Source organism: Oryzias latipes, chromosome 1 (genome assembly GCF_002234675.1).
Source record: "Oryzias latipes chromosome 1, ASM223467v1".
Classification (NCBI taxonomy): Eukaryota; Metazoa; Chordata; class Actinopteri; order Beloniformes; family Adrianichthyidae; genus Oryzias; species Oryzias latipes.
Genome location: NC_019859.2, coordinates 1,691,133 through 1,719,097, shown reverse-complemented (window position 1 = coordinate 1,719,097; position 27,965 = coordinate 1,691,133). Strand labels below are relative to the sequence as shown.

The 27,965-nt window shown below is 46.2% G+C and overlaps 1 protein-coding gene across 4 annotated transcripts; it reads right to left on the bottom strand.

The window, feature by feature from the left end:
* Positions 1–20: 20 nt before the first annotated feature.
* Positions 21–27,965, bottom strand: LOC101162657 (myomesin-2). Of its 4 annotated transcripts, XM_023955939.1 has the most exons (39): positions 27,826–27,939; positions 27,139–27,277; positions 24,516–24,608; positions 24,304–24,439; positions 22,533–22,687; positions 22,350–22,442; positions 20,195–20,283; positions 20,077–20,115; positions 19,217–19,381; positions 18,974–19,135; positions 18,631–18,772; positions 16,853–17,052; positions 16,737–16,790; positions 15,265–15,392; positions 14,935–15,118; positions 13,577–13,594; positions 12,958–13,132; positions 12,762–12,883; positions 12,654–12,671; positions 12,230–12,417; positions 12,020–12,146; positions 10,414–10,592; positions 10,217–10,331; positions 9,263–9,422; positions 7,496–7,602; positions 7,380–7,424; positions 7,165–7,301; positions 6,745–6,889; positions 6,410–6,469; positions 6,265–6,332; positions 6,084–6,197; positions 4,996–5,083; positions 4,887–4,925; positions 4,111–4,216; positions 2,179–2,342; positions 2,072–2,108; positions 1,967–1,989; positions 1,810–1,865; positions 487–1,008 (listed from the first exon to the last, which is right to left on the bottom strand). In XM_023955939.1, the coding sequence occupies exons 2-39, from the start codon at positions 27,249–27,251 to the stop codon at positions 487–489; spliced, it is 4,566 nt and encodes a 1,521-aa protein (XP_023811707.1). In that variant the 5' UTR covers positions 27,252–27,277; positions 27,826–27,939. The 4 variants fall into 4 exon arrangements, with proteins under 4 accessions (XP_023811693.1, XP_023811739.1, XP_023811707.1 ...); XM_023955925.1 differs by lacking the exon at positions 27,139–27,277 and having other exon boundaries at positions 21–1,008; positions 27,826–27,965; XM_023955971.1 differs by lacking the exons at positions 12,654–12,671; positions 27,139–27,277 and having other exon boundaries at positions 21–1,008; positions 27,826–27,965.

Below are 27,965 nucleotides of genomic sequence, written 5' to 3'. Positions count from 1 at the left end.
AAGCAGCCAAAGACAAAGAGGAGGTCTCCAAAGAAAACTTTATTGGCATCAAACAGCAGTGACAGTAAACTACAGACAGGTGGACCCCTGACAGACAGGAAGTGAACGTTTCTGCTCTCAGGAACAGCCGGATGGCGGAACGCGATCGATTCTCCTGACAGTCCGGAGGTTTCAAAATAAAACCTGGTTTTACGGCGCCACTTTTCTTGAAAGTATCGACGGCAGACCGGATCCAAACCAAACGTTTCCGGGAGGTGAAGGGAGAGCACGCTCAGGTGAAAGTCCAGGACTGATCTGCTGTGACCCCCCAGCAGTAAAGGTCACTCCACTGCGCGGCACAGTGGAAGGCTCAGCTTTAAACATCATCCTAACTTCCTACGACACAAACATGGATCAAAGCGGATCAGCTGAGCGACAGCTGAGACTTTGGGGGGGTTAAAGGAACGCCCCCCCCCGGTTTCAGACGCCGCTTTCAACCCCTCCCCCTCACTTCCTGGGTGGGGTGGGAGACTTCATGAACCTGGGTGGGGTCGGAGACTTGACGCTGCGAGGTGGGGTGGGGGACTTTGGGGTGGGGGTTGGGGACTTGGGGACTGGGGTTGAAGCTGGGGTGGAGGCAGGGGTGGGGGTCTTGAAGGACTGTGCCAGGGTCTGGGGTTTGGGTGGGGTGGGGGTCTGGGTCTTGGGAGGAGGGGCCGGGGACTTGGGGGCGGCGGCTGGGGGCGGCGCCGCCGCTTTGGGCTGTCCCAGTTTGGGCTCGGGGAGGGGCTCTCCGTGGCGGTACACGCTGACGGTGATCTCCACGAACTCGCCGCCGTACTTGTTCCGCACGTTGATGCTGTACTTGCCCGAGTCCTCCGGGGTCACCTTGGTGATGACCAGACTGGCAAACTTGCCGCCGTCAAAGGTGACCTTGGTGTGCTCGGTGGAGGTGACTTCCTGCTCGTTCTTGAACCAGGTGACCTCCGGAGTCGGCTCGCCCCACACGGTGCAGGTCAGGCTCAGGGACTGGAGGGTGGGGGGCAACATGTACAAGTCACTTCACTGGTGCAACTCCCTCCTCCCCCAAACAGCCAAGTTAGCTCTCATTATAAAAAAAATCTTAGCAGAATTTCACGTTTTTCATCTGAACAATTTGTACTTTTAACAACAAAAAAAATTTCAATTTTTTTCCAAACTCAGTTTTTCTGCCTAAATTAAATGTTTCCTGAAGATTTAGTTAAAATTAGAGCCTCCATAAAAGAAGAAAAAAAAACAGAAAAGATGAAAATAACGTAAACGGAGAGAAAAAAAAATTCTACAAGAATAAAGTCGTACAATATAAGAAAAAATAGGAATTTTTTAATGAGAATTAAATTGTAAAAATATGAGGAGAAAGTTAACTTTTACTAGAAAGAAGTCGTACAGTTTTTTATGAGAATGAAGCAGAAAACTTGTTACAAAAATTAAGTATTTATGAGAAAAATACTGAGATTTAGAGATTAAAGTCCTAAAATGTTTATAACTTTATTCTTGTAAAAAGAAAGTTGTAAGAAAGTCAAAGTTTTACAAGAATAACGTCAGTTAATGATAGAAACAAATAAATAATTGAGAACAAACAAAATTTTATAAGACAAAATTGTGACGCTTTGGCGGCGTTTCCATCAGGAAGACGGCGTCACTTGTGGGCACGCCGGGTTGCCGCCGTCATCGGTTAACTTCACTCTAATCCAGCAGCTAAATTCTCCCATTTCCCTCATTTCCTCCTGTTTCTCTTCAGGAATTCAGTCAGATGCAACAAACGTGATGCCATAAAACCATCCCTCCTACCTTCTGCTCCATGATGGTGACCACATCAGGAAGACCTCCAACCACCCGGCCGCGGTCTGAGGACAGAACAGATCTCCGTGGTCAACATCTGAACCTGAAGCTATTTGTTCTCAGCTTGTTCTCCTGGTCGACGCTGAAAGGTCAAACGAAAACTTACTTTTCTCAGCAAAGGCAGCGGCCCTAAAAGAGAAGAAAGGAGCTGCCGTTAAAAAAACCTCAGAGAGGAACGTCTTCCTGCAGGAATGAGCTGCTGGGAACTTACTTCAGTCTCAGGTATTCCTCGTAGGCGTCGGTGTACGCTGCAGAAACATCACTTCTTTAGAGAAATGTTGGTAAACAAACAGGTCTGAGAGACAAACCGGCCCTGACCTTGTCCGGAGAGGTCAAACGTCCGGGTGTAGGTGGAGACTCCGTCGGAAATCTCGATGGAGTAGTGACCTTTCTCCTTGTCGGAGGGATCGCAGATCTGCATCCAGGCCATCTCTGTGGTGCCGCCGATCCTCATCTTCTCAGAGGAGGCGATCTTACTCTCCCTGGGAGAACCAGAGGGAGACGTGGAGAGCTTCATCAGGAACCAAACAGCCGAGCGGCACCAGAACGCTCAGCTGCTGCAGAGTCTCCCTGTTAGACCTCAGCCGAGGAACCGGACAGACCGAGGAACCGGACAGACTGAAAACCGGACAGAACGAGGAACCGGACAGAAAGAGGAACCGGAAAGACCGAGGAACCGGACAGACCGAGGAACCGGACAGACCGAGGAACCGGACAAACATACAGAAAGAGGAACCGGAGAGACCGAGGTACCGGACAGACCGCGGAACTACACAGACCGAGGAACCGGACAGACCGAGGCACCGGACAAACCGACAAAACGAGGAACCGGAGAGACCGAGGTACCGGACAGACCGTGGAACTGGACAGACCGAGGAACCGGACAGACCGAGGAACTGGAGAGACTGAGGAACCGGACAAATTGAGGAACCGGACAGACCGAGGAACCGGACAGACCAAGGGACCGGACAGACTAAAAACCGGACAGACCGAAAACCAGACAGACTGAGGACCCGGACAAACCGAGTAACCGGACAAACATACAGAAAGAGAAACCGGAGAGACCGAGGTACCGGACAGACCGCGGAACTACACAGACCGAGGAACCGGACAGACCGAGGCACCGGACAAACCGACAAAACGAGGAACCGGAGAGACCGAGGTACCGGACAGACCGTGGAACTGGACAGACCGAGGAACCGGACAGACCGAGGAACTGGAGAGACTGAGGAACAGGATAGACCGCGGAACCGGACAGACCGCGGAACCGGACAGACCGCGGAACAGGACAGACCGAGGAACCGGACAGACCGAGGTACCGGACAGACCGAGGAACCGGACAGACCGAGGAACCGGACAGACCGAGGAACCGGACAGACCAAGGAACCGGATAGACCAAGGAACCGGACAGACCGAGGAACCGGACAGACCGAGGTACCGGATAGACCGAGGAACCGGACAGACCACGGAACCGGACAGACCGAGGAACCGGACAGACCGAGGAACTGGAGAGACCGAGGAACTGGAGAGACCGAGGAACAGGATAGACCGAGGAACCGGACAGACCGCGGAACCGGACAGACCGCGGAACAGGACAGACCGAGGTACCGGATAGACCGAGGAACCGGACAGGCCACGGAACCGGACAGACCGAGGAACCGGACAGACCGAGGAACCGGACAGACCGCGGAACCGGACAGACCGCGGAACAGGACAGACCGAGGAACAGGACAGACCGAGGAACCGGACAGACCGAGGAACCGGACAGACCGAGGAACCGGAAAGACTAAGGAACTGGACAGACCCCGGAACCGGACAGACCGAGGAACAGGACAGACCGAGGAACAGGACAGACCGAGGAACCGGACAACTGGACAGACCGAGGAACCGGACAGACCGCGGTTCCTCCTGTGTCCGGGACGCACAAAATCCACAAAGCGTAGGAAACATGGATGGTTGGAGACTGAAGAAGGAAAACGTGATGATGAAGCTAAGGCCAGAAAAAGCTGTGAGGCTGTTTTCCCCGTGACGTTCTCCACCTCATGCAGATCTTCCATCTGCACAGAAGTACAGGAGAAGAACCCAAAGGCTCTTCAGACTTCTGACCTTTTGAAAAGAGCTTCAGACTAAAAGCATGTGAAGAACAGCAGACACCGCCGTTCATCATCAAACACAGAGATGCTGCTATAAACGGATCCGATGCACCGTCACGATTCCCAAAGCTGTTGAATCAAAAGCGGGATGCTGTACTTGTGCTTCCAGACGCTCCTCATCTCCTCCGTGTAGTAGGTCATGTAGCACTGCAGCCGGATGCCCTCTGGAGTGCACTGCATCACCAGCTCGGAGGCCGACGCGCCTGGCGGGACAGCAAGCGGCAGACCGTCAGGTAACAAACTCACCTGTGCTGCAGTGACGCCGTTTCTACCGTCGATGTCAAACTCTGCACTGCACTGACGTCCAGAAAGGCCGTTTTAAGGCTGAATATTAAGTTAGAGGGAAGTTTAAACTGTGAAAATATTTTAAATTCAGTCATCCTCATTTCTATTATTATACAAAACTAACCATTTATACTACCAGCATCAAACTCCCATAACTAAACGAAAATTCCATCAAGTGTCCACCAGATGGTGCCGTTTCCTCCCAAATACATGTTTTTATTTATAAATTATAAACATTAAATAAATACACAGTTTTTGGGTAAATGACAGGACTTTTAGTTAAGTTTTTAAATTAAAATAACAATAATAAAAAACAATCACTCTAAAATTGATCAAGTTCAGCAGACTAAAGTTGTTGATTGATTTATTAAAATGATATTTAAATTGATTAAATATTACGACTAGGAATGGTTTTTGAGAAATTGACATTAAGGACATTTTTCTTCAATTTCCTTAGAAAAAAACAGCAGTTATTTACCAAAATAATGTTCCTGTTAATGTTTAACTTTATGTGACTGTTTTGAAAACAATAAGATTAATAAAATTTAAATAAATCGTTTTCTTTTGCCAAAAGTTGATGAAACTCACCGGCGATCTGAGCGATGGCGTTGATGATGTCATCAAACACTGCAGATAACAAAAACAGACTGGTGTGAGCCTCATCAATGCACAGAAAAGCGAGCGTCTGCAGGTTTACCTTTCCCTGAGATGTCAAACACCGAGGTGTCCTTTCCTCTGTCGTCACTGAGAACCGCCTTGTAGACTCCCTGATCCTTCCTGGAGAACTAAAACACACATTTGTCCACACACACTCAGCTTCTGGACGTCTAAGGAGGAAACCTCTGGCATGAACGGATTTTATTCTGAAGGGCATGAGGAAATCTCTGGCATGAACAGATTTTATTCTGAAAGGGCGTGAGGAAATCTCTGGCATGAACAGATTTTATTCTGAAAGGGCGTGAGGAAATCTCTGGCATGAACGGATTTTATTCTGAAAGGGCGTGCCGGAAGGTGAACAACATCCTGTCCGGCAGTCGTCCTGGACTGTTTTCGCAATTCTTCTTCCTTTCTGCACCTTGGAATGAAAAGTTCACCCCCAAACTCAAAAACTCACCTGAAGAACCCGGTGAAAATGACTTGTGGATTTAGTCGACGCCCCCTAAAAATTATGACATCACAGCGGGAGAAACCATCCAAGATGAATGGGGCCAAATTCTCTTAAGGGGCTCACGATAGAAGAATATCTCTTTTATGACGTTCTACAAATTTAAACTCCTTCACCTCCTTAAGCTACCTGGAAAAAAGATGTTTGAATTCAAAGTGGTCGATGGTGAATGGCGTCGGCGTGGCGAATTCACGGAAGTGCAGTTTCCCTGTTAGTCACATTTCTTTTTGATTTTTCTTTTACGTAAATCATGAATCGTTGGCCCAAGCAGAAGGAAACGGAATATCATACGATCTGAACGTGGTTAACGAAAACCTTCCGTTGTCAAGGAAATCCCAAAATTTACTTTTACAGATTCTTCTAAAAATCACAACGACCGATTCGTCGGCCCCAGACGACCAAAAATGGTTGCTATGGAGATAAACTGAGTGGGGGCCAGTGAGGGTGGATCAAGGGGGGCAGCGAGGACGGCTAGCACCTGCGCTTTAATTATTCATATTGTCTTTTTTCTAAATGGGATGATGACTCTGGTAAACATAAAAAACATCCCCATTCTGCGACGTTCGCTCCTCCAGAGTTCGATTCCCGCCCAGATGTCCGATAGGGACGGACGTCGGTACCTGGGGGAGAGGAAGAGCGCAGGCTCCGGACAGGACGTTGGGAGGGGTTTCTGGAACGATCTCGTCGTCTTCCTTGTACCAGTGGAAAGCCGTTTCCTTCTTCACGTTGGCAACCTGTCGATCGAGCAGCGTTCAGAAAAAAAACCTACAGAGATCCAGATCCACTAGAGGGTTTGGGGACCTTGCAGGCGAGCAGGACGGTGCAGTCCTCCGTGACGGTGAAGTACAAATATTCAGAGAAATGTGGGCCTGCAGTGAGGAGAAGACGGGACCTGAGCAGCCATCCTCAGGGAGCCGGACACGCCGGGATGACGGAGCGCACGTACCTTGCTTCCTGATGTGCTCTTTCCTTTGGAACTCCGCCTCCTTCAGAGCAGCTTTGAACACTGAAACACAGCAGATGTTCAGAAAGACTCAGATCTTCTCACACACTGGAGACGTACACGGAGTCGGCTTAGGTGGAGATTTGCTTTCACACTGCACTGTCGAGAGCAGATCTAACAAGACAGCTGCTGGGTTACACTGTAAAAAATGTGACTTTTTCCAACGTTTTCTTAGAGGGGCTGGGATTTATTTTAATGTCCAACTTGATCATCTTTCACTTTTTTTGGTTCACTGGACAATCTGGGTGCTTGTTGTGAAGGTTCTAAAAGAACGTTACCGTCTCCCACCAGAACCAGGGAGCTCTGGGTTTTGGCGTTCCCGTCATGGATCTGGACCGTGTAGGTGCCTTCGTTGGCTCGGGTGAAATGATCCACGGTCATCTGGATGACCCCCGACGCCACGTCGTGACTGATCTTCTGACCCTGACGGAAGAAGACGGACGTTCAGGGCGAGCTGAGGTCATTCTGTTCCTCCTCTGATCCGCATCTGAAAGTTCTGATCTTCAGAGGCGAACAAAACGTTTACAGCTGCAGGAGTTCCTGGGCAGAAGCAGGAAGTGACTTTGCACCTGCGACAGGTACGTTCACCAGAAAGGAACGAATATTCTTCAAGTTCATAACACATGATTGTGTGGAGGTCCCACACAAGACTGGATCAGAAGAAGACCCAGAACCATATAAGACCCTGCAGGCCGCACCTCCCCGCTGGTGACCTCCTTGTCGTTGACGATGAACCGGTAGGACACGGACGGGGACAGCTTGACGGCCTGCAGCCAGAAGCGCACGTGGCCTTTCTCCAGGATCTCGTAGTTCAGGCTGTGCTTCAGAGGAACGACTGTGCAGACGGGGACAGGCAGAGCTGAGGCTGTGGAACCAGCAGCCGGGGATCCGGATGCGAGGTTTCAAAGCTCACCTGGGTGTCTGATGGCGTAGCTGAGCTCCAGCATGGCGTTCAGAGCTGCAGGACAGGAAAACAAAGGTGAGCAACAAACGGCGGGAAGGCAGCCGCGGGGGAAGATCATGACCGACCGTCCTGCGTCAGAGTGTGGCTGGCGGAAACCCCGTCTGTGTCGGTCACCACCACCGAGTATCTGCCCAGATCCTCCGAGTCGGGGTTGGTGAAGGTCAGTCTGGAGCTGTGGAGCAAACGGTGACACTCAGCCTGCAGGACTCCTGGTTCTTCCCAGAACCTCCTGAGCCAGATCAGAGACAGAACCTGCAGTTTTCAGCCTCCAGAGGCAGAGCCTGCAGGTTCAGAACCTCCTGAGCCGGATCAGAGACAGAACCTCTGCTCTGGTTGAGGAGCACGACACTAAACTATTCTATTTTTGTTACCTTAGTAACTTTTCAGTGAAATAAACCGTAGCTAATATCTCCAATAAAACTAATAGTTTGACTCATAATCTACACATAATTTTGAGAAATATATCTTATATGTTTTATTATTATATTTATTAGAATCGTATTTTGATAAATTGGTTTAGAATAAGGGATAGATGTAGCGCTTAAAATAGGATATCTTTCAAAGGAACACATATCTTTTAACAACACACACTTATTTTTGACATATTTCTAATTATCAGAGCAATAAAACTAAATATGAGTGTTTATTATGACAGTGTTTTAGGGCCACTGTGAAAGAAAAAAATAAAAAAATAAGAAAAGTGGCAACATTATAAGAAAAAAGGTTCTGAGAAATGAAGCATTACATTTGTTTTTCCTTCCTCTCAATCTGACAACTTTATTTTCATAAAATTAGAACTTTTTTGCTATAGAACAAGTACATGAGTACAAATACCTTGGGGTCTTACTTGATGACTCCTTGACATTCAAGCCCCACATTGAAAATGTTGTGAAGAAACTAAAACTGAAATTGGGTTTTCTTTTTAGAAATAAGCTTTGCTTCTCTTTCAAAGTAAAAAAAAGGCTTGTGACAGCAACATTTCTATCTGTTTTAGACTACGGGGACCTTTTGTACATGAATGCTTCAACTCATTGTCTTTACAGATTAGACTCTGTGTATCATGCTGCTCTGAGGTTTATCACCAATTGTAGAGCATTAACACATCACTGTGAACTGTACTCTCGTGTGGGGTGGTCATCTCTGTCCACAAGAAGGCAAGGACACTGGTACATTTTTATTTACAAGGCCATGCTTGGACTGCTTCCCTCCTACATTGGAGATTTACTACAGAGGAGAAATGTTGATTCATATTCATTGCGTTCAAATGATCAACTGTTGCTCAATGTTCCATTTGTCCGCACAGAACTGGGAAAAAGATCTTTTTCTCACGCTGCTCCCACTTCATGGAACACACTGCAAAAAAACTGGAAGCTCCCTGATCTTATATTTTTAAATGATTTTAAAACCAGACTGAGAGCACTTGAGGTCAACTCCTTTAAATGTAACTGTTTTTATAATTGAATGTAATTTTATTTGTTGTCTGTGTTTGTAACTTTTTGCTGCCTCTTGGCCAGGACTCCCTTGCAAAAGAGGTTTTTAATCTCAATGGGACTTTCCTGGTTAAATAAAGGTTAAATAAAAAAATAAAAAATAAAATTTTTTCTCAGACTTTTACTACTTTTTTCTTGTAAACCTTTCACCTTCTCCTGACTGTATTCTCATACATTTGTTTCTTCTTCTTCTTCTCTTATGGTGCTGCTAATACTCTGTTGTAGTTTGTGGCTCGTTGTAAGATGACATTTTGTCCTAAATTTTGTTTTAACGCGTCTTCTACATTTCTTAACTCTCCCAACAAAAGACATTAACTTGACAGGAATCTGTGGAGAACCTACGTTCTGCCCTTTGCAGAGACGGCGACCCGCGGGCCGTCGGAGACGGGTTTGTAGTCCTTGGACCACACAAACTTGGAGGTCTCACAGATCTCACAGGCCTCGAATGACAGGAAGACGTCTCCGGTCTCCTCGTCCACTCCAGCCACGATCTCTTTAGATCCTGCAGGCAGGAACATTTCCGTTTAAGGCGGGAAGAGACAATAATCGGACATTTTTTTTAGGGTGTGCAATGAAACCACAAGGGGGCGCCATCCTGAGGTTTTTTTTGTCAAAAATCAGGTAAATGCAGAGTTGATATAAAAAACCAAATAAGTAATCAGAACCTTTCCCACATCGGTACTGTTGACCCACAGAAGAAGAAAAATGAAGGACCTGCAGCAGAACCTGGAAAGTGGGAACGTTGATGGACAGAAGAAAGGTGATAAGAATGTTCTGGAGGTGAAGAGAGGGTCAGAGAGGATGAGGAGTCTGAAGATGAAGGTGTGATATTCTCAGGAGCTACTGTGAGCTGGAAGAGGAGGAGAAATCCTGGAGGGAGGGGGATGAGGAGTCTCTCCAGACGGGGGAGAGAGATGATTGGAAGGACGTCATGAGGACGTGACGGCGGACTTTGCTGAAGGAACGGAAACATTAGTGGTGAAGATGTTCTTCCAGAAAAAAAGGAGGAACATGTGGAGATCAGAGTGGAGGGAGCAGAGCACAAGGTGTGAGGATGACTGTGGTGGTGAGGAAGATGAAGAGGTGGAAGATGAAAAAGGAAGAAAGCTTTCAGGGAGGAGGAACAGACGTTAGGAGGTTCAGAACACATCATGGAGACCAGAAGGTACCTGGTGTTTCACCTGGAATAAGGAGCTGATCAGGAGGTTCAGGCGGGGACAATCTGCTGCTCCGACCCTTTAGGCTGTTCGCATTGACAAACGGTCAGACCGCCGCGGCGTTCAGAGGTCTGCTTACCTGGAAGAGCTTTGGCGCAGACCGGCTCCGACAGCTGGGAAGCTCTTCCCACGCCGTTGGCGTTGACCGCCCGGACTCTGAACACGTAGCTTTCACCTTCCTGCAGCCCGGCCACCTGCAGCGGAGCGTGGAGACGCGGGTTTGGAGTTTGACACGCAGCTGGGAGAAGCGGTCTGAGCACCACGAGGGTCCCGTACCTGCAGGTAGCAATGGCTCACGGCGTCTGGGTTTAGGGTGACAAAGTCGGAGGAGCGGGCCTTGGCCATGTCAACGAAGTATCCGGTGACGGCAGAAGCTCCGGGGTAAACGGGAGCCTTCCACAGGAGGACCAGGGAGTCTCCACGCACCTCGCTGAAGCTCAGGTCGTAGGCCGGCCCTGCAACACCAAAAACCTGGTCAGGACATCCAGCTGCAGCTCCAGATGTGATTCAGCAGAACGCTTTCATGCAAAAGCTTCATAAAAGCAACAACCCCTCCCACCAGCAGAGGGGCAGATGAAGCTGTTTGGATTCAGGACCAGCAGATGCAGGTTTTGAACAGAAATGTTGCTCATCAAAGCAGCAAACAAACGTTTGACCTCATTTCCCGTCAAATCTACACTGTAAAAAACGAAGAACGTTCAGTTTGGAGAATTTGAGCGCAAAGATGGAAAACCAAAATCCGGATGCTGCAAAAACAGATCCAAGTTCATCTCCATCCTCAAAAAAAAGGAACCTGCAGAAAATTAGAAACTGCAGGAAAATGTCAGATTTTTCTCAAAACAGAAACTCTTCATGTTTGAGCTAAAATCCTCTTTAAAACTGCAGTGATTCATCATGTTTATTTTGGCTAATTGTTCCCCTTTAAGTTTCATTTTCACTCAGTAATATAGTATCAAACCCGACATTTTCCTCTGGAAGTGCCGCTCCTTCCAGTTTTTGGATTAAAACGTTTCATCTCTAAATGTTTGTTCTTTGTTAGATAACATAGAAAACGGTTTGATCTCCATCTTTGTGATTTTTTGCAGTAAAGAAATGAAAACACTTTACACTCAAGAGTTTTTTGTTTTTTTTAGCAGCTTAAAGTTTTTTTTGGAATTATTGTGTCATTTAAGGAGATACATAAAAAGCTGGGGTTGTACTAAAAAGATGGATGTCAAGCCAGGAAAACGGTTTTAAAGATATTGTAGTAGGTTTAGGGGATGTCATCTGGACTTGGTTTTAAAGTTAGAAGATGTTTCGCCTCTTATCCAAAAGGCTTTGTCAATTCTGAATTAGCTGGTCCAAGAGCTGGTATATATGCGCTCATGGGGGAGGAGTCAGACCTGAAACTGGATGTTATTGTCAACTTAGCCTCCATGGTTTCTGGTCGTTAAGAGTCCTTTGTCCTCAGCTGGGGGTTGGGGAGCCAGTGACTCCCTCCCCAAACTGGTCATCTCTTTCAGCCAGATGACATCCCCTAAACCTACTACAATGGAACCAACCTGGATGAATGAGAGTCTTCATAGACATGTTTTAAAGATAAATGAATGAAGCAGTAAAAACAGCTCAAAAAGCCCAAAAGGGTAAAAGGGAAAATGTAATATTTTTTGTTTTGTTTCATGTGATTTTTTATAAACATGTTTATTAATTGAATCTTAAATTACAAAAAAATGAAGCTTTACTGGAAGTTTCTGTTGGAAAAACCAAAACATCTCAGTGATTCTTGTGGTTTTCATGACAGATGAACAGAAATTTGTTGTGTTATTTTTGTGTGTGAAGACATTTGGTTTTGTTTTAACCCCTGGGTGGGCACAGCAATGGTGGTGGTGGTGGGGGGGTGTACCTGGCTCTGCCATAGTCCAGGCTTCACACTTCATGGGGTCACTGGGCGCTGAGGGAAGACCGACGCCTGCCAGGTTGGCAGCCTGGATCCTGAACTCATAGAAGGTTCCTTCTGTCAGATTCTCCACCTGGACATGAGACAGGGGGGGGGGGGGTCACCGACCTCCGGAGACCTGAAGGGCCGAGGGGTCCCGAGGGGGCGGGGGCTCACAGTGCAGGTCCTGTCGGTGACGGCGGACAGGTTGACCTCCTTCCACACCAGCGTGTCGGCGTCGCGCTTGTCGATGTAGTAGGCGTTAACCTTGGAGCCGCCGCAGTGTTTGGGGCTTTTCCAGGCCAGCGTCATGGAGGCGCCGTCGCAGCTCAGCATGGTGATTCCGTACGGAGCGCTGGGCGTGGCTGAAAGGAAGCGTCACGTTTGACACATTTCCACAGAAACACCTTCGTCCAGACCTGAAACTACATCTGCGCTCCTGTCAGGAGGCCTTTCATGCCTGGAGCCTAAATGTTCGGGCGTGAAGCAGGATTTGAGGTGCGTCCCGTGAGAACATGCCGCTCCGTGACGTCAACACAAAGGTTACTGTGGTTGTGTGTGTGAGTACGGGGGGAGGAAAAGCTCATTTTTACATACGTACCGTATTCCACCCCCCTGCCTAAACAGAACGATGGATTCTGTCAGCTGCTTCCAGAAACATTAAGAAAATCCTTTGCTTTAAATGTGGGAATGGGGGGGGGGGTCTCACCAAGGGCGGGCTCCACAGAGATGGGGGAGGACTCCTGCGACTCGTCGCTCAGGCCAAACACGTTGACCGCCTGAACGCGGAAAACGTAGGTCTCCCCCGGGATCAGACCGTGGACCACAAACCTGAGGAAACCACAGACGGCGCTCAGGCTTTTATTTTGGTAAACCCGTCTCCTCTTTTGGCGCCGACGTCTCACCTGTTTTGCTTGAAGGGTTTGTGGTTACACGCGAACCAGCTCTTGGATCCGGCGGCGCGGCCATCGATGTAATACCCCATGAGGTTTTTCAGGTGTTTGGGGGGGTCCCACTGCACGAACACAGAGGACTTTGTGTTCCTGGTGGCGACCACCTGTCCGGGGGCAGAGGGGACGCCTAGGAGGAAACGAACCCGTTAGAAACCGACCAATGAGAAGGACCAACTCTGCTTTCATGACCGGCGATCCTGTCGGGGTTGCTGGAGCCTATCCCTGCAGATGTCAGGCTCCAGTCACACTCGACGGTCATAAAACCAGAACATTTCAAACATATTCGACATATTTTAAAGCCGTTTCACTCTTTGCTGTGGCCCGCTCGGTTTGTGGGGAAACTGGGTTCTGCGGCGCCGCCACAAGATGGAGGAACTTCCTGTTTCCTTCAGGGCCCAAAACAAACTCCTGTGGTTTTGGTGCAGAAGCTGCGAAGAATCGGACTCTTGTATTGTGGAACATAAACGAGCCAATGTGTGTGAACATGCACGATCTTTGTGCGCTCACACAACCCGGGGGTGGGGGATGGGGGGGGGGGTGCAAAACAGTGAATTTAAGAATTTGTACATACCGATCGGCTGCTCTGTTCCTGAAACACACAATACCTCACTTCAGCCTCAGAGGAACATTTGAAAGGAAAAATACCACAAGTATGATGATTAAACCACCAAAAAATGTGTTTTAATGAGTAAATAAAAGTAAACTTCCAGGATCCAGATTCTTGAAAGACAAAGTTTTTGTCTCCAAAACGTCAAAGGACGTTTTGGAGACGTACTGCAAAAGAATCTGCTGGTTTTAGGACATTTTATGACTTTTAAGTTTGTGGCAAAAAATAAAATATCTTGGAAAAAAGTATAAATATGTAAAAGAAATGTCTCAAAATACAAACAGAATAAAATCTCAAAACCACCCAAAATTGATTATTGAAAAACATAATTTGCAAAAAAAAAAAATACAAAATGCAAAGAATAAAATCTCAGAAAGCAATTATTTTGAAAAGCAAAAACATCGAAAACTATCATAAACAATGACAAAGAAAAGATTAAAAGAGCAAAAAGTTTGTTTTTGCTCAACTAAGAAAATACAAAAAAAAAACTTGAAAAAAGAAAAATTAAAACAAAATGTGAGAATTAGACTGGGGAGGACGGGGACGGTTTTTGCTGTAAGCTGTTTTATTAAACAGCGCATTGTGTTCTGCGTCCTGATTGGCTGTTGATCTTGTCAATCAATCTCTTCTGTACAGAGACGCTAAACATGCAGCTTTGCAGTAACTTTAAGCTTCATCGCAATGAGATATTTTTCTTTTATTCAATACTTATTTTTCAATGAAGACAAAACTTTTTCTCTGTTTCTAACAGCAGATCAGCGTTTTGTTGTCGAGTTTGTGCTTCAACAATAAATTATCTCAGAATACAAAACTTTGTTGGAGGATATAATTTAAAACATAATTAAATATTATTTCTTTAAAAAGAAAAAACAGTTTGAAATAAAAAAAAATTCAAAAACCGAAAAAATTTCTAAACTACACAAATTTATCTGGACAAACAGGATTTTTTCCCTAAAAATCACAACAAATGAATATTTAAAAAAACAACAACAACATCTTTCCTCAAAGATAAATGTTTAAGAACTTAGAAAAAAATTATTTAGAAAAAAATGGTTATTTTAAAAAGTACGGAGCCCTCCAGGGGCCAGTGGTTAAAAAAATAAATATCTGATTTTTTATTTTTTACCCACTGGCCCCTGGAGGGCTCCATAAAAAAGCACTATAAAATAAGAATTTACAAAAATAAAAAATTTGAAAAACAAAAATTATTTTGAAAAACACTCAAAAGTGATCTTAGAAAAGAGCAGATTTGTTTTTTTTCCGGTTCTGTGGGACGTAGAGGATTCACAGGAAGTGCAGACCTGGGAGCAGGAAGCTCTTACCATCTTCCGGGACCTTCTGGACGGGCTCCGAGGGCGCCGAGGCCTCGCTGGAGCCGTACATGTTCACTGAAAACACGCGGAACTGGTACTTCTGCCCGTCCTGCAAATCAAAGACCGGGTAACGGGGGGAGCGCAGCTGGACTGCAGTGTTGATCCGCTGCCACGCCCCAGTGCCCGCTAAGCACTGCAGGAGAGCCGGGAGGGGGGGGGGCAAAGGCACAAGCATCTGTGACAACCTGAACCCAATCGGCCTCCATGTTGGTCACACAACAGGATCCACGTCCTGCGACATCTTTCAAAGGTCAGCAGGGGTCACGGAGGAAGACGCACCTTCTCGATGACGTACCACAGCGGGGCTCGTCCGCGCGGGCTGGGGGGCCTCCAGCTCAGCACCACGTATGATTTGAAAATCTCGGACGCGTGCACGTCGGTGGGCTCGCCCGGAATGGTTACGTAGCCTGGAGCGGGGTTCAGCGGAGGTCAAGGTTTGAGATGAAGACAGCAGCAGCTCCTGCAGAAGCCCCGCCCCCACAGAGCGCCTAAAACCGGGTGACTGTTACGCCGTATGAGGCAAAAGAGCAGGGGTGGGACGGCGGACTCCAGCAGAACCTTCAGAACACACGCGTGTGGGGGTTTGGGCTTCAGGCAGCTGTTAGCGGGTTAAAAGATGAAACTCGGACACTGAAGACGTTTTAACACAAAAGAACGCCGGTTTGAGGAGTGAAAGTTATGGAGGAATCTGCACCACAACCATTAGAGGGGTAAAGTGCAGAGAGCACAGGAAACCAGGGAATTAGGAGAATTTCAAAATAAAAGTGCATCACATCCTGAAAGGTTTTTAGATTCATTCATTCATCTTCTTCCGTTTTTGTGCCTTTCGGGGTCACCGGGCGGCTGGAGCCTATCCCACCCCCTCATGGTCGAAGGCGGGGGACTTCCTGGATAGGTCGCCAGTCTGTCACACACTCCCCAGCCGGGACTTGAACCGTCTCGCTGTGAGGCAAGACCGCTAACCACTGCACCACTTTAGAATCGAGGTGCAAAAATTGATGATTTTTTGGTTTGTTTCCTTCTTCTTGTGTTTGGAGTCTTTCTAGAAATGTGGAGCCACAGATGCAACAAGATCAAAGACTTGATTAAAAATAAACCCACGAGTAGAAAATAAGATATTTTTGAGTTTATTAAAAACATTAAAACTGTTCTGATCCTTGAACATTTACCCTTTAAGCCACTTCGTACATTTTTCACATTTTCCGCGTATAAAATGTCGGTCTTCTGCGATAAACGTCATTCATCGGTTTTGAGAAATTCAATTCAATTCAATTTAATTTTATTTTTTCAGCCCAAATTCCCAGTAACAGTCGTCTGGATGGGCTTCATATCGGTAATTGAAAAGGTAAAACCTAGAATCAAAAGTTCAAAGATTTTGGTCATCATATGTGGTTACGTACATTTTACGTAATTGTGTGTGTGATTTTTGCAGGATGCATGTGTAAATTTGTTGTTTTTACTGTGACGTGTCAGTCACTAAAACCAAACGCCAGCGGCTCCTAAAGAGGTTGTCCCGGTCTTGACGCTGCACAGAGGCTCCAGACCATCACACTCCCACCACCAGTTTTATGTTAAAGGTCACGTGTTTCTTTTCACGTCACATAAAAAAGCAGAAGTGAAGGGTTTTCAGATGAAAGAGGTTAATTTCTTCTACGGTTAGCCGGACGGCTGGGATGACGGACACACGTCAGCGCCAGAGGAGGACTTGGTTGCGGTTTAGGGGTTTTAGAGGGAAAACTGCTCTACTGTACCTTCCAGGTCATCATCCTTGATCACTATGTCATACTTCCCTTCGATTTTGATCACTGGTGCAGAAAAGACGCGTTAGAACTCTTCCGCGGCGGTCGGCGTTTACCTTCGTCGGTACCTTGCAGCCTCTCGCTCTCGGCGGCGTCCAGGGCGGTGACTTTCTCAGACTTGCGGGACGGCCGGCTGATGCCGACTTTGTTCACGGCTCGGACCCGGAAGTGGTAGGAGCGGCCCACGCTGAGGCCGTGCACCGGGTATTTACACACCTTCACCGGGGCGTCGTTGCACTGGACCCAAGTGTCGGAACCGACGTCACACCTGAACGGCAGAGGGAGACGCTTCAGGAAACCGTTTCACTTCAGGAAACGTAGAAAAGTTTGTGACAGGACGTTCGTCTTAAAGAAGATCAAAGGAAAGTGATTCATAAAACCTGCTGTTATTGAATTCACAAAAGTAAACATTAAAAACTATAAAATAAGGAATCAGAAAAAAAGGAAAAAAGTTTCTTCAATTTAAAGAAATGATTGTTTTTTAGGTTTCCAGAACTACGGTAGATCTTTGAAAAAATAGGTTCAACAACAACAACACTGAACTAGCTTCTACAGGAGGGGTGGGCAAACTACGGTCCGCGGGCTGGATCCGGCCCGCCTCCATGTTTGGTCCGGCCCACTGAACAATATCAGAGACCCGAGACGTGACATTTTTATCTCTCCTTCTGCAGTCTGAGAACCTGAAACCCTCTAAAATCTGTCAAACAGAACAGAAGACAGTCTTTCCTTTCTACGTCGCAGCTCATCTTTCCCGGTTTAGCTCGCTCTTTAAGAGCGATTATGCTGCCTTTTTCAAACAGCACACCCGGTTCTGTGTCCTGATTGGCTGGAGACGCTGTCAATCAATCTCCTCTGTGTCTCCTGTACAGAGAGGCGGAGCTCTTCAGATCTACAGAAATCTGTGATCGAAGATCAGATCTTTGTTTTCATTCTAAGATCCTGGTATGAAGGTTTGAGAATTTAAACCAGAGAAAAGGTGAAAATGTTCATGTTTGTCTGAGAAAAGTGTATTTAGGCAGTGAGGAGTTTTACTGCCATAAACCTCTGGAATCAGACTTCGTGGATTTCACCGATCACGGTTATTTTTAGAACACAACTCCTGCAATAAACGAGGGAACTCTGTTCTGGTGAGAACATAACGCAGAAATATGCCTAGCTGCAGCAGAAGACATAGAAATGAAATACAGCTGCTCAGTATTAGTGCAAACTGTGAGACGTGAGGAGCTGCAGCCCTCATAGTCTTTATTAGGATCATGACGAGAGAGGATCCATTATTTATTGGTTTTTCTTTTTAATGTATCTGTATATTTTCTTGTTCTTTTCCTGTTCTAGAGTCTGGAATCAAACCATCAACCCAAACTGTGAAGCAGCATCTCTTTATGTTGCTAGAGCTCGTTTTCCACACGGTAAAGCATCTTAAATTTATATGAAATGATAAAAATCCCACTGACCTAAACAAAACTTGAAAACATTTAGCTTTCTACGCTCAGAACCGTAATTTTTGTCAAAAATATTCGTTTTTAAAACCTAACAGCAAAAACGATGTGATATCCGTTAAAAGTTTCTCATTAAAACTGATCTTTTGTATAAAAGTTCATTTTTACCAGAATTTTTCAACAATTGTCTTTATTTAAGGGAGCTGTAATTTATTTTATTTAGTAATTTTACTGAATTCTGTGGTGATTTTACTAGATTTTTTCGTTTAACTGACGAGTTTTTATCTCTGACAGTAAAAGAAACCAAGTTCCTGTCAATAAGGCAGCGTGGCTTCTCCTCATCCTGAAGCCAGAACTCCACCTGTCATCTATTTAAAGACGCCTGAAGGGTCTCGACTGCGCTCACTGACCGGTCCACAAAGTATCCGGTGATTGGCGCCTCGTCGACGGTGTTGGGGGGTTTCCAAGCAACCAAGACGTAGTCAGAGTTGATGTCATAGGCCTTGACGCTCATTGGAGCTCCGGGAGCGCCGGCGGCAGACGGAGCAGCATCTGGGGAGTGGAGATGCGAGAATGTCAGCGTCCAACGTTCCTTCCATCGTCTGATGAGACCCTCAGTGACAATAATCAAAACCTAAAGCCAAAGTTCTCTGAACCTGGACTTGTCCAAAGCCCGGTTCATGTACTTTTCCAGGTTTTACTCCTGGTTCTTTAAAATACAAGCGTCTGGAAGAGAGAAGCTGCGTGTCCCACCGGAGACGAACAGGTAGGCGCTGTGCTCGGCGGTGCCGTCCTTGGTGAAGATGCGGAGCGTGTAGAGGCCCTCGTCGTCTTTGGCCAGGTCGGGCAGCGTCAGACTGGCCGCGCCCCCTCCCACGCTCATCTCCGCCAGCGGGCTTGGCTTCAGTAGTTTATCTTTCAGGATAAAAGCGGAGAAAAGGCGTGATCGGAGGCGACGCCGGCGGGGCTGTTGGGTGGACGGATGCGAGATCTCACCATCTCTGTACCACTGGGCCAGGGGGGGGATGTTGGGGAGGTCGGGGACCACCACCATGGTGCAGACCAGTTTGACGGAGCCGCCCTCCACGCCGAAGCTCACCGGGAAACGGTCGAGGAGGGTGACCTCCAGCTTGCTGGGATGGATCTCCGTCAGGTGAGGCACTAGACAGACGGGAAAAAGAGAAAAATCTTCTAATGCTGACAAACTATAAAAAGTGATAAAAAGTAGAGCCGTGAAGGGCGTTGTGTGACCTTTGACCCGGCCTCACACACACACACACTTTTACAAATTAATGTAGGAAAAAAATCCAGACTTTTTTCAGAATGGCGGCTTTTCTGTTGGCTTCATCTCCATGGCAACCATTTACTGTTTTGGTCGCCTGTGGATACCGAGCAGGTCGACAGCAATTTGAAAAGAGTCTGCAGACGTAGACGTTTGGATTTCCTTAGCGACCCGTGTTCTCTGCTGACCACGCCCACTTTCTTAATAGGATCCTTTCCTTTTATCCATTGTTTTGTCCAGCTCTGGCCAGTGCGTTAAATATTCACACTGAGTATTTACAGGATTGCGTTAAAAAATGTGCGAGTAACCGGAGAACGTTTTTGTGAGGCCGCCGCTCAAAATCTACGACTTGTAATTGCAACACGGTTCTCCAGCTTCCAAGCTGCGCCCGAGAATTTGGGAGTCGACAGATGAGAATCCCTAAGACGAGTTTATGCCTATGCTTCACCTTTTTCCTCCTTAACTGAACTAAGATCTTTGTTTGTACAGCATGTCCTGTTCATAATAGGGGAGTACACAGATCTTCTCTCATCACTCCCTAAAAGGAGGCGGCCCTCCTGTGGCTGCTGCTCACCTAGGCCGAGCTGGCAGGCCTCCCCGGATCCGGCTGGTCCTGTGAAGAAGGCGGAGCCTCTGTGAGAAAGGATGGACGGCGTCGGATGGACGTGTCGGCGGGCGGCAGTCCCACTTACGCTTTACGATGACTGTGGCCTTGCTGGTGGCCGTGCCGTGCTGGTTGGTCGCCACGGCGCTGTACTCGGCGGTATCACTCACAACACACCTGCGGGGGGGAAGCCACAATGCAGGACTTTGAGGAACAGTGACACCAAGGTTTGAACCCGATACCCAGTTTGTCTCTGGATGAAGGCTTTTATTCAAATATCACACGTTGGGACCGTTTGGTTGATCTTTCTAGTGACGGCAGAAGCTCTGCAGCAGAAGGCTGGACTCCTGCAGGAGGTGCAGGGACGGGTCGACGTGGAGCTGCAGGGAGCTTTGAGGCTCCAAACCGGCAGCTGCCAGATCGTTCAGACATTGTTCAGATCAGAGACCGAAAGCTGAAAGTCGACCTTGGAGTCACGCTGCAGGGGCGGAGCTTGAGGGTGAGAATAGAAGGAAGAAATGCGACCAGCAGTTATTTTAGGAGGATCTCTTCTTCAGCTGGAGCGCAGGCTTCACTCTATCTTCAATAAACAAATCTGATTGGTGATCAGGAACCGGTAGATCCTACTTCTTTTTTTTTTTTTCATTCAAGACGTTACGTGACGGAAAGATAAGGATTCATCTCTGGGGAGGCGGGGCAGAGAAAGAGACGGCGCAGGCTGTGGGAGGAATTCGAGGCTCGGATGACGCAAAGGTCAGCACTTCCAGGGGAACAGCTGAGGAGCCTTGAAGATGACGGAGGGGGAAACATCCCCCCCCCCCCAGCAGAGACAGCTGAGCGAAGCCGACGAAGAAGAAAGACGTCTGTCAGAGCGACTCCATCATGAAGCTTCACACTCCAACTTTAGGTGAAAACAAACTATTTTAAGAGACGTTCCTATGTAAAAAAATGAGATTTTTCAATGAAAAAGACCAATTATTTGATAAAAAAGAAAATAAAATATGACAAAGATTTACTTTAAAAGGAAATTTCTCTCTTTATGTAGAATAAAATCATGTTTTTTATTTCTTACTGATTTAAAATGAGGTATCTTTAGAAAAACTGTTTGAAGAAAACATCAACTTGAACAAATATTTGAAAAAATGCAAATATGTCAATTAATGATTAAAATCAATGTGTGCATTTCTTCATCTGCTTATAATTTTCTAATCAATTCTAAACAAAGTTTGACCTATGTATTTGTTTCTTTGTTTGAAATTTACCCAGAATTTTGATCAAAGATAATCAGCAGCCTTAAGAATAAAAACATCAAAGGTTGAACTTGATACATAAAACTGGTCAACAATAAAGAATTTGAACCAAAAACAAAACATCAAATTTAAAATCTGTCATTATTGCTGTTATTACTTTAAAAAAAAAACTGAAGTACAGATGATAAACTGTAAATTTGTACTAAACCATTGACTGTATAAGAGAGCTGGACTGAGTGACTCCGCCCACCTGGCCTTCCAAACAGGAAGTACTCACTGAAATCCCATAGACTTCTATAGAGAAACAAACAGCTGTTCCATCCTCTGGATCTGATAACTTTTTTTTTTCATCTTGAAAATTTTCTTTTTATGAACAATATTTTTCTGTAGTTCAAGTTATTCAAATTATAAACTGACCAATCAGATGACAGTAGGTGGAGCCTGCTGGCCTCCACGTCCAACGTTCAAACCATTTGACAGACTTTATGTAGCCCACTTTAAAGTGGTGGGGATGTGGACTTCCAACAAGCTCGCTCCTGATTGGCCAGAGCAGTAACCATAGAAACGGAGACTTAAACCGACTCAGATCAATCGCTGCTTACTGACCAAGTCTGGCTCCAACATGGTGGCGTCAGTATTGACTTCATTTGGTTGGAGCCAGAAATAATCCCATTTCTTACCATAATGTGTGTGTGTGCGTGTGTGAGTGCGTGTGCGCGTGGGAGGGGGGGTCTGGGAATTGTATGGGTTTTTGACAAAAAAAAATTCAAACGTTTTTTTAAATTTCATTGCTTTTATGTGAAGCACTTTGAGTAGCGCGAGTTGGAAAAGTGCTACACAAATCAGGTTTGATCTGACTTGATGACGTTGGACTCAGTCCAGTTCTCCGATACAGTCAATGGTTCCAAAGCTCACTGCTGAATATTTTGGGAGAGCTCTCCAAACATCTTTGTTTTCATCACACGTGCTCATAAATCTGCTGGGGTCAAATACCTGCTGATGATCAAACTGTGGACTCCATACTTGCTCTCAATCTTGTACTTTCCTGGGGCGCTCAGCGGATCGACCGGCACTCCCCCTTTATACCTGCGGACGGTCAGAACCGGCCGTCAAACATCTCGTCTTCTCACACAACAAGGGCAGAGGTTCCTGAAAGGGAGAAGAAACCGTCCTGACCATTTGACGATGGGCCTGGGGTTTCCCTCCACGGTGCAGAAGAGCTTGACGGGCGTTTTCTCCCACACGGTGTGGGACCGCAGGGCCACCAGGAAGTCTGGCGCCTTCGGGAAGTCCTCTAGCTCCTCTGCCTTCTTCATCATCCTGTCCTTCACCTGCCGGGACAGAAGCTTTCCGAGTTGAACCTCGTCTGATTCTTCATCGAAAGAGCGGAACATCGTTTTTATACATTTAGGATATAGACGTCTCTCTAGAATGACGTGACGCAGAAATGGTGGATTTATTTCCATTTGTGTGAACATTAGCTAATTATGGCTCCAGCAGAATTGTCACAGACTCAATTAGTGTCAGGGGTTAGGATCAAAACATGAATGAATATATGAATTATGGGATGGCCACAGGATCTACAACTTTGTATCAAAGTATTTTCCCATTTTCGCACAATCTTGGAAGAGAAAACTCTCAACTTACAGGAACAGCTTAAGTCTACAACCCAAACCAAGCTTTTGTTGACCTTTAACCTCGGCAAAGAGGCCGCCGTCTTGACTAATAAAAAATAATATAATCACCTTTAGTACCTTCTACAAATGTAAACTCTTCCTGGGCATTTTGATCCATCTCCTCCTAACTCAGAGGCTACTAAATGTTGGTTTTAGCGTTTGAAGGTTTTACCGGCCTTAGCGTGGCCTTATTACCCTGTTGCTCGCACGCTTTCACTGCAGTGTTGTGAAAAGGCCTTTAATGAATCCTGACATTTAATATGAACACATCAGGAATTTGGCCGTGGATAAAAGAAACCTCCGTTGCCAAGGAAATCCAACAGTTCCCTTTTGCCACTTCTTCTATTAACATGTTAGAATTAAACTTAACAATAACAGTTAGTTGCTAGTAGGCTGTTCCAGCTCCTGCCTGCATCTCAACCCATCTACGACCCGACCCGACCTGATCCCTCAGCTTAACCCTAACCAGAAGCTGGGAAAAGTACGGTGCACTGGGGTTCTGTCCTCTCCTCTCCTCTATTCTTGATCATGTATTTATCATGTAGTTCTCTACGCCTTTGCTTGGTGCAGTGAGATTCCTGTACTGTCCCTGAAATCACCTCTGCGTCACCCGACTCCACCTGGATGAAGCTCATCTGCTGAACTATTCAAACATGTAGTTGTAGAGTCAGATAAGCTAATTCTCTATACGAGTTCCTGTAAATCACCTGTCCATCCTGGGGGAGGATCCCTCCTTCACGTGGACCCCCCTGAGGTTTCTTGGTGTTTTCCCAGAATCGTTTTTTTAGGGGTTTTTCTTTACCGCGAAGGGGGGTCCACGGGCAGGATGTTAGTTTAGTTTAGAGATCATCTATTGAATTCTACGACTTTATATTCTTTATGATTTCATGTTTATTATACAATTACCAGTAGGCCGCTGAGGCTGGGGGCGGTGAGGGTGGGGGCGCAGCGCCTACGCGCACAAAAAGCCACTGGACACGTTAATTATTATATTAATTGGTCCACAAATCAAAGGTTTGAAAAGGTTGAGGAAAAGTAGTGGAGGAGGTTTGATTGATGTCAAAATCAGATTTTTTCCTTTTTTAAGGGATTTTATGTTTTTAGAGAATTAGCAAATGTTTGGGGGAACATGAGAAAACCAGTAAAGTTCTCTTTGTTTAGAACCTCCTGGGACAAATGACACATCAGTTGCTCTTGAATTCTGTATTTTTTTCTGCCACACAAACATTAATAAAACCCTCAACAGAGGCGACGTTCCCTTGAGGACTTACTTCCTTCTGGATGGCGATGCTGTCCACTTGGGCCTTGGTGGCCATCCTCATCCTGTGGAGCTCCTCCTGGATGACGGACAGCCCCTTCCCAAAATTCGTAGCCACTCTCTGGTACTCCTCAGAGCCCTCGCCGGCCCTGGAGATGAAAGGTTCACAGAGGTCGTAAGCAGCCGCCGCTAAGGGGGCGGCACATCTTCACGGCGGGGACCCACCTCTGCCGAAACGCCGGTACGGTGTAGGCTGGTTCCGCCATCGCCTCTGTGGCCTGGGCCTGCTCCGACGTCACTGGTGTGGAGCTGGATTTCCTGTCCAGATGGGAGGCTGTGAGCGATCCTGCCAAGGTGCTTTTCAGGGTTTTAGTTTTGCAGAAGCAGCGTTTGCCTCAAAGAGCAGAGAAGCTGAGAGACAATACATTTATTGGCGGGGGGGGGGGGGGGGGGGGGCACGGCAACCGACAAACCAAAAAATGAAAAAGGTTCCTTCAAAATCAACAGAATACAGGTGGAACCTCAAGAAGAAGACGAACTGGGCTTGAAGCTGGAAGAGCCACTAAAAATGGGTCACAGAGAAACTCTGCAGCTCATGGCGGGGGTCTGATTCCCTGATGTGCTGCTCTTTTTTCCATCTGCTGCAGATGAGACTGAGGATGGAGACACCTGGATGTGCGACATTCCATCTCCTCGTTTGCCTCCTGTCCCGGAGCAGCGGTGAGCCGCAGACACAGCCGCAATCATTTGGTGGCTTAACCCCCAAACCCCCCTCCTAATGCTGAGTGTTAAGCAGGGAGGCTTTGGGTCCCATTATTAGCCTTTAGAATGACCCAAATGTGGATTTGACCCCCCCCCAGTCTCAGGGCGGACACTCTCCCACTGGGCCACTGAGCTGGTGCTAATGAGCCAGAGGAATTTTTGACGTGTTGATGTGAACGGCGTTCACCGAGACCACATCTGTGGATGATCGCCGGCAGCTTCAGCCTGAACTCATTAAAACACCCGATGATGGTCGTCAGCAGCAGGAAAAACAACCTGGAAAACAGGTACGCCGTTGAAAACACACCTGCTGGGTTTTAACCCCCAATGGTAGTCCAACACAACCAAAGTGTTTTCCTGACGTCGGTTAAATAAACACGAAACTAACAAATACTAATCAGATTTTAGCCCTATTGCTCTAAAAAGAGTATTTGAGCTGTAGTCGGAAAGATAAACCTTTTTACGTTGATCTAATTTAATTATTTAGTTTGGTGACAATAAATCATTTTTTTGAGTTCATTCAACTTAAAAATATCACGTAGTTGTCTGACATAGTTATTTTACTTTGGTGGGAAGCTGTCAATTTGTCATCATGACGTCATAACGTAAGGCAGCGCAAGGAATTGTGGGATACCATTTTCTTTGCCTGTCTGGGCAGATTGGGGTCTAAGTGTGAGTTTTTGTCCATGTGTTTTGTTGTCTAGCTGTCTAGCTGTTTTAACTAGTTATTTAAACTGTTATGTTTATTACTTCTGCACCATGAGTGAGAGGGAGGGAGAGGATGAAAACCAACCCGCTTGTGCAGAAAGAAACCATATGTCCCAATATTAAAGACAGAGTTAATGACATCTGAGCTGCTGCCCTGTTGTGGAAGACATTGCTGGGTCATTCATGTCTTTGATATGGAAATTACAAGGCCTGGTGGCCTAAACTTTAATGTATTTAAAATCAATAAAATCATGGTGAAAAAATAAAATTATTAAATAAGGGCCGACGCCAGGAATAGATTGTATTGAGTAAGATAAATTTATGATATTAAGTTAGATAATTTTGTCGATTTGAGTTGTATACACAAAAAAATTAAGTTAGATCAACATATTAAATTGAGTTGGACAAACTAAATTCAATTACCAATTGAAGTGATTTGTTCAAGTTGGACCAACTTTTTTCTTTTTAGAGTGTATAAAACTTTTGTATCATATTTGATCCACACCTTTCCCAGATCTATACCTCATTATACCCCATAATAACTGAATGTAAAGAGCCCTGTAGTTCCTCATCATTCCACTAGAGGCAGTAAAAGGCCTGTTCCTGTACATTTCGAAATGGCTGCTACCGTAAAATGTCACAAAAAAAACCCCGATTTGAACTCTTCTGGAGAACCTCAACCTCTTTAAGTTTTATGACTTTTTTAATCAAAATTTTATAAACTTTATTTTACATTTATTTTATTCTATTCTAGTCATTTATTTATCTTCAATATTATATAAGAGTATAAACTAATTCTTTATATTACAGTTCACCGTGTTAAAAACGTGTGGATCAAATGTGAGACGCTGGGTAAATAAGGTGCTTCTTTTTCTTGAAACACGATATTTTTTTAGCATCTTAAACTAACATTGTTGTGAACAAATCTGCATCTTATCAAAAACGTTTTTTTGTGGATTTCGCCAAAAAACATCTTCATTCCAGACAAAAACTGTATTTCCTGTCAATCTGTGGTGAACTTTCCATAGAGGTGAATGACGTCAGTACAGGTCAGGTTTAGGGTCTGGAGGACGTCTTCTGTTCTCTTTTCAGCAATAACCATAAAAATAGGAGTTAGAAACACTTCATTTCATGTCATTATTCGGAGCACAGAAAGCTTTCCTAAAGCCATGAAAGCGACATTTGCTGCGTCGCCTGCGAAGCAGCAAAGCATCAGCGGTTTGATCCAAACGAGATCTTCAGTCCATCAGACCCCCACCAGAGAAGTCGACTGCGCAGCCAGCAGGAAAGCAGACACAACCCCCCCGATCAGCCAACAGGTTCAGCTCTTCCAGGCAAAGCAGCAGGAGCTGAGCTCCACGAGGCAGCAGCCGCCTACCTTTCTGTCTGCTGCTGCTGCTGGACAGCATGTCTAGTGTGCTGATAAGCGTAATCAGTTTTGACGAGGCTCACATGCTTCTTCTTATACCAAGGTATGACTTTGGAAGCCATGACGGGAACGCTTCAAGGAGACCTGGCTAAAGGGCAGCAGAGGGAGACCAAACATGTCAGTGAGTCTCTGTTCAGCGATCACTGCTGCTGCTGCGGGAGATTCAGAACGTTTCTTCTCAGCCCTAAAACCTCTCCTGATCCTCCACCAATCAGAAGTGATTCCTCCTAAAAATAAAAGCATTCAGACTGAAATGAGACATTCTTGTTTCCCTTTTTCACAGCTTCCAGGGTTTCTTCTGGCGTTCAGCTATGAATAGCTTTGAGCAGCAGGACTGTGGATTCAGCAGTCTGAGGACCCCAATATCGCTTTATGAACAGCAGCTTTCAGGAAAACTCAATCACTCATTTATCTTCCAATTACGCTTCATGAACAAATTCCTAAACTCCCCTCTTTGTGGAAGCAGCTCCGGAGAATCCCGGAGTTCCGAACTCACCTCAGTGAGACACAAACCCACTTTTTCAGCAGCGGATTTCACCTGAAACAGGTCAGGCTCTCTCCCACACCCCACCCCTCCACCTTCTGAAGCCTTTACTCCACCTGAAGCAATGAAAACAACAATATTCGGAGGCTTACCTGAAGAGATGAAAGAGCGCAAAGCGGTGGCAGAGAGCAGCCTGGTGCCGCTTGGGAAGCACTTGCTGCTGGTAACAAAAATATTCCCGTGTCACCGGAGGAATGCCGTTCCCCTTCCACCCCATGTATGGATGCACTTC

Coding starts and splice junctions, on each gene's coding strand:
- LOC101162657 (XM_023955925.1), bottom strand. CDS start 27,950: ATGGGGTGGAAGGGGAACGGCATTCCTCCGGTGACACGGGAATATTTT. Junction 20,284..22,349: donor CACAGTTTGATCATCAGCAG/GTATTTGACCCC, acceptor TCCCCCCCGCAG/GTGTGTTGTGAGTGATACCG. Junction 1,990..2,071: donor GAGGAATACCTGAGACTGAA/GTAAGTTCCCAG, acceptor CTTCTCTTTTAG/GGCCGCTGCCTTTGCTGAGA.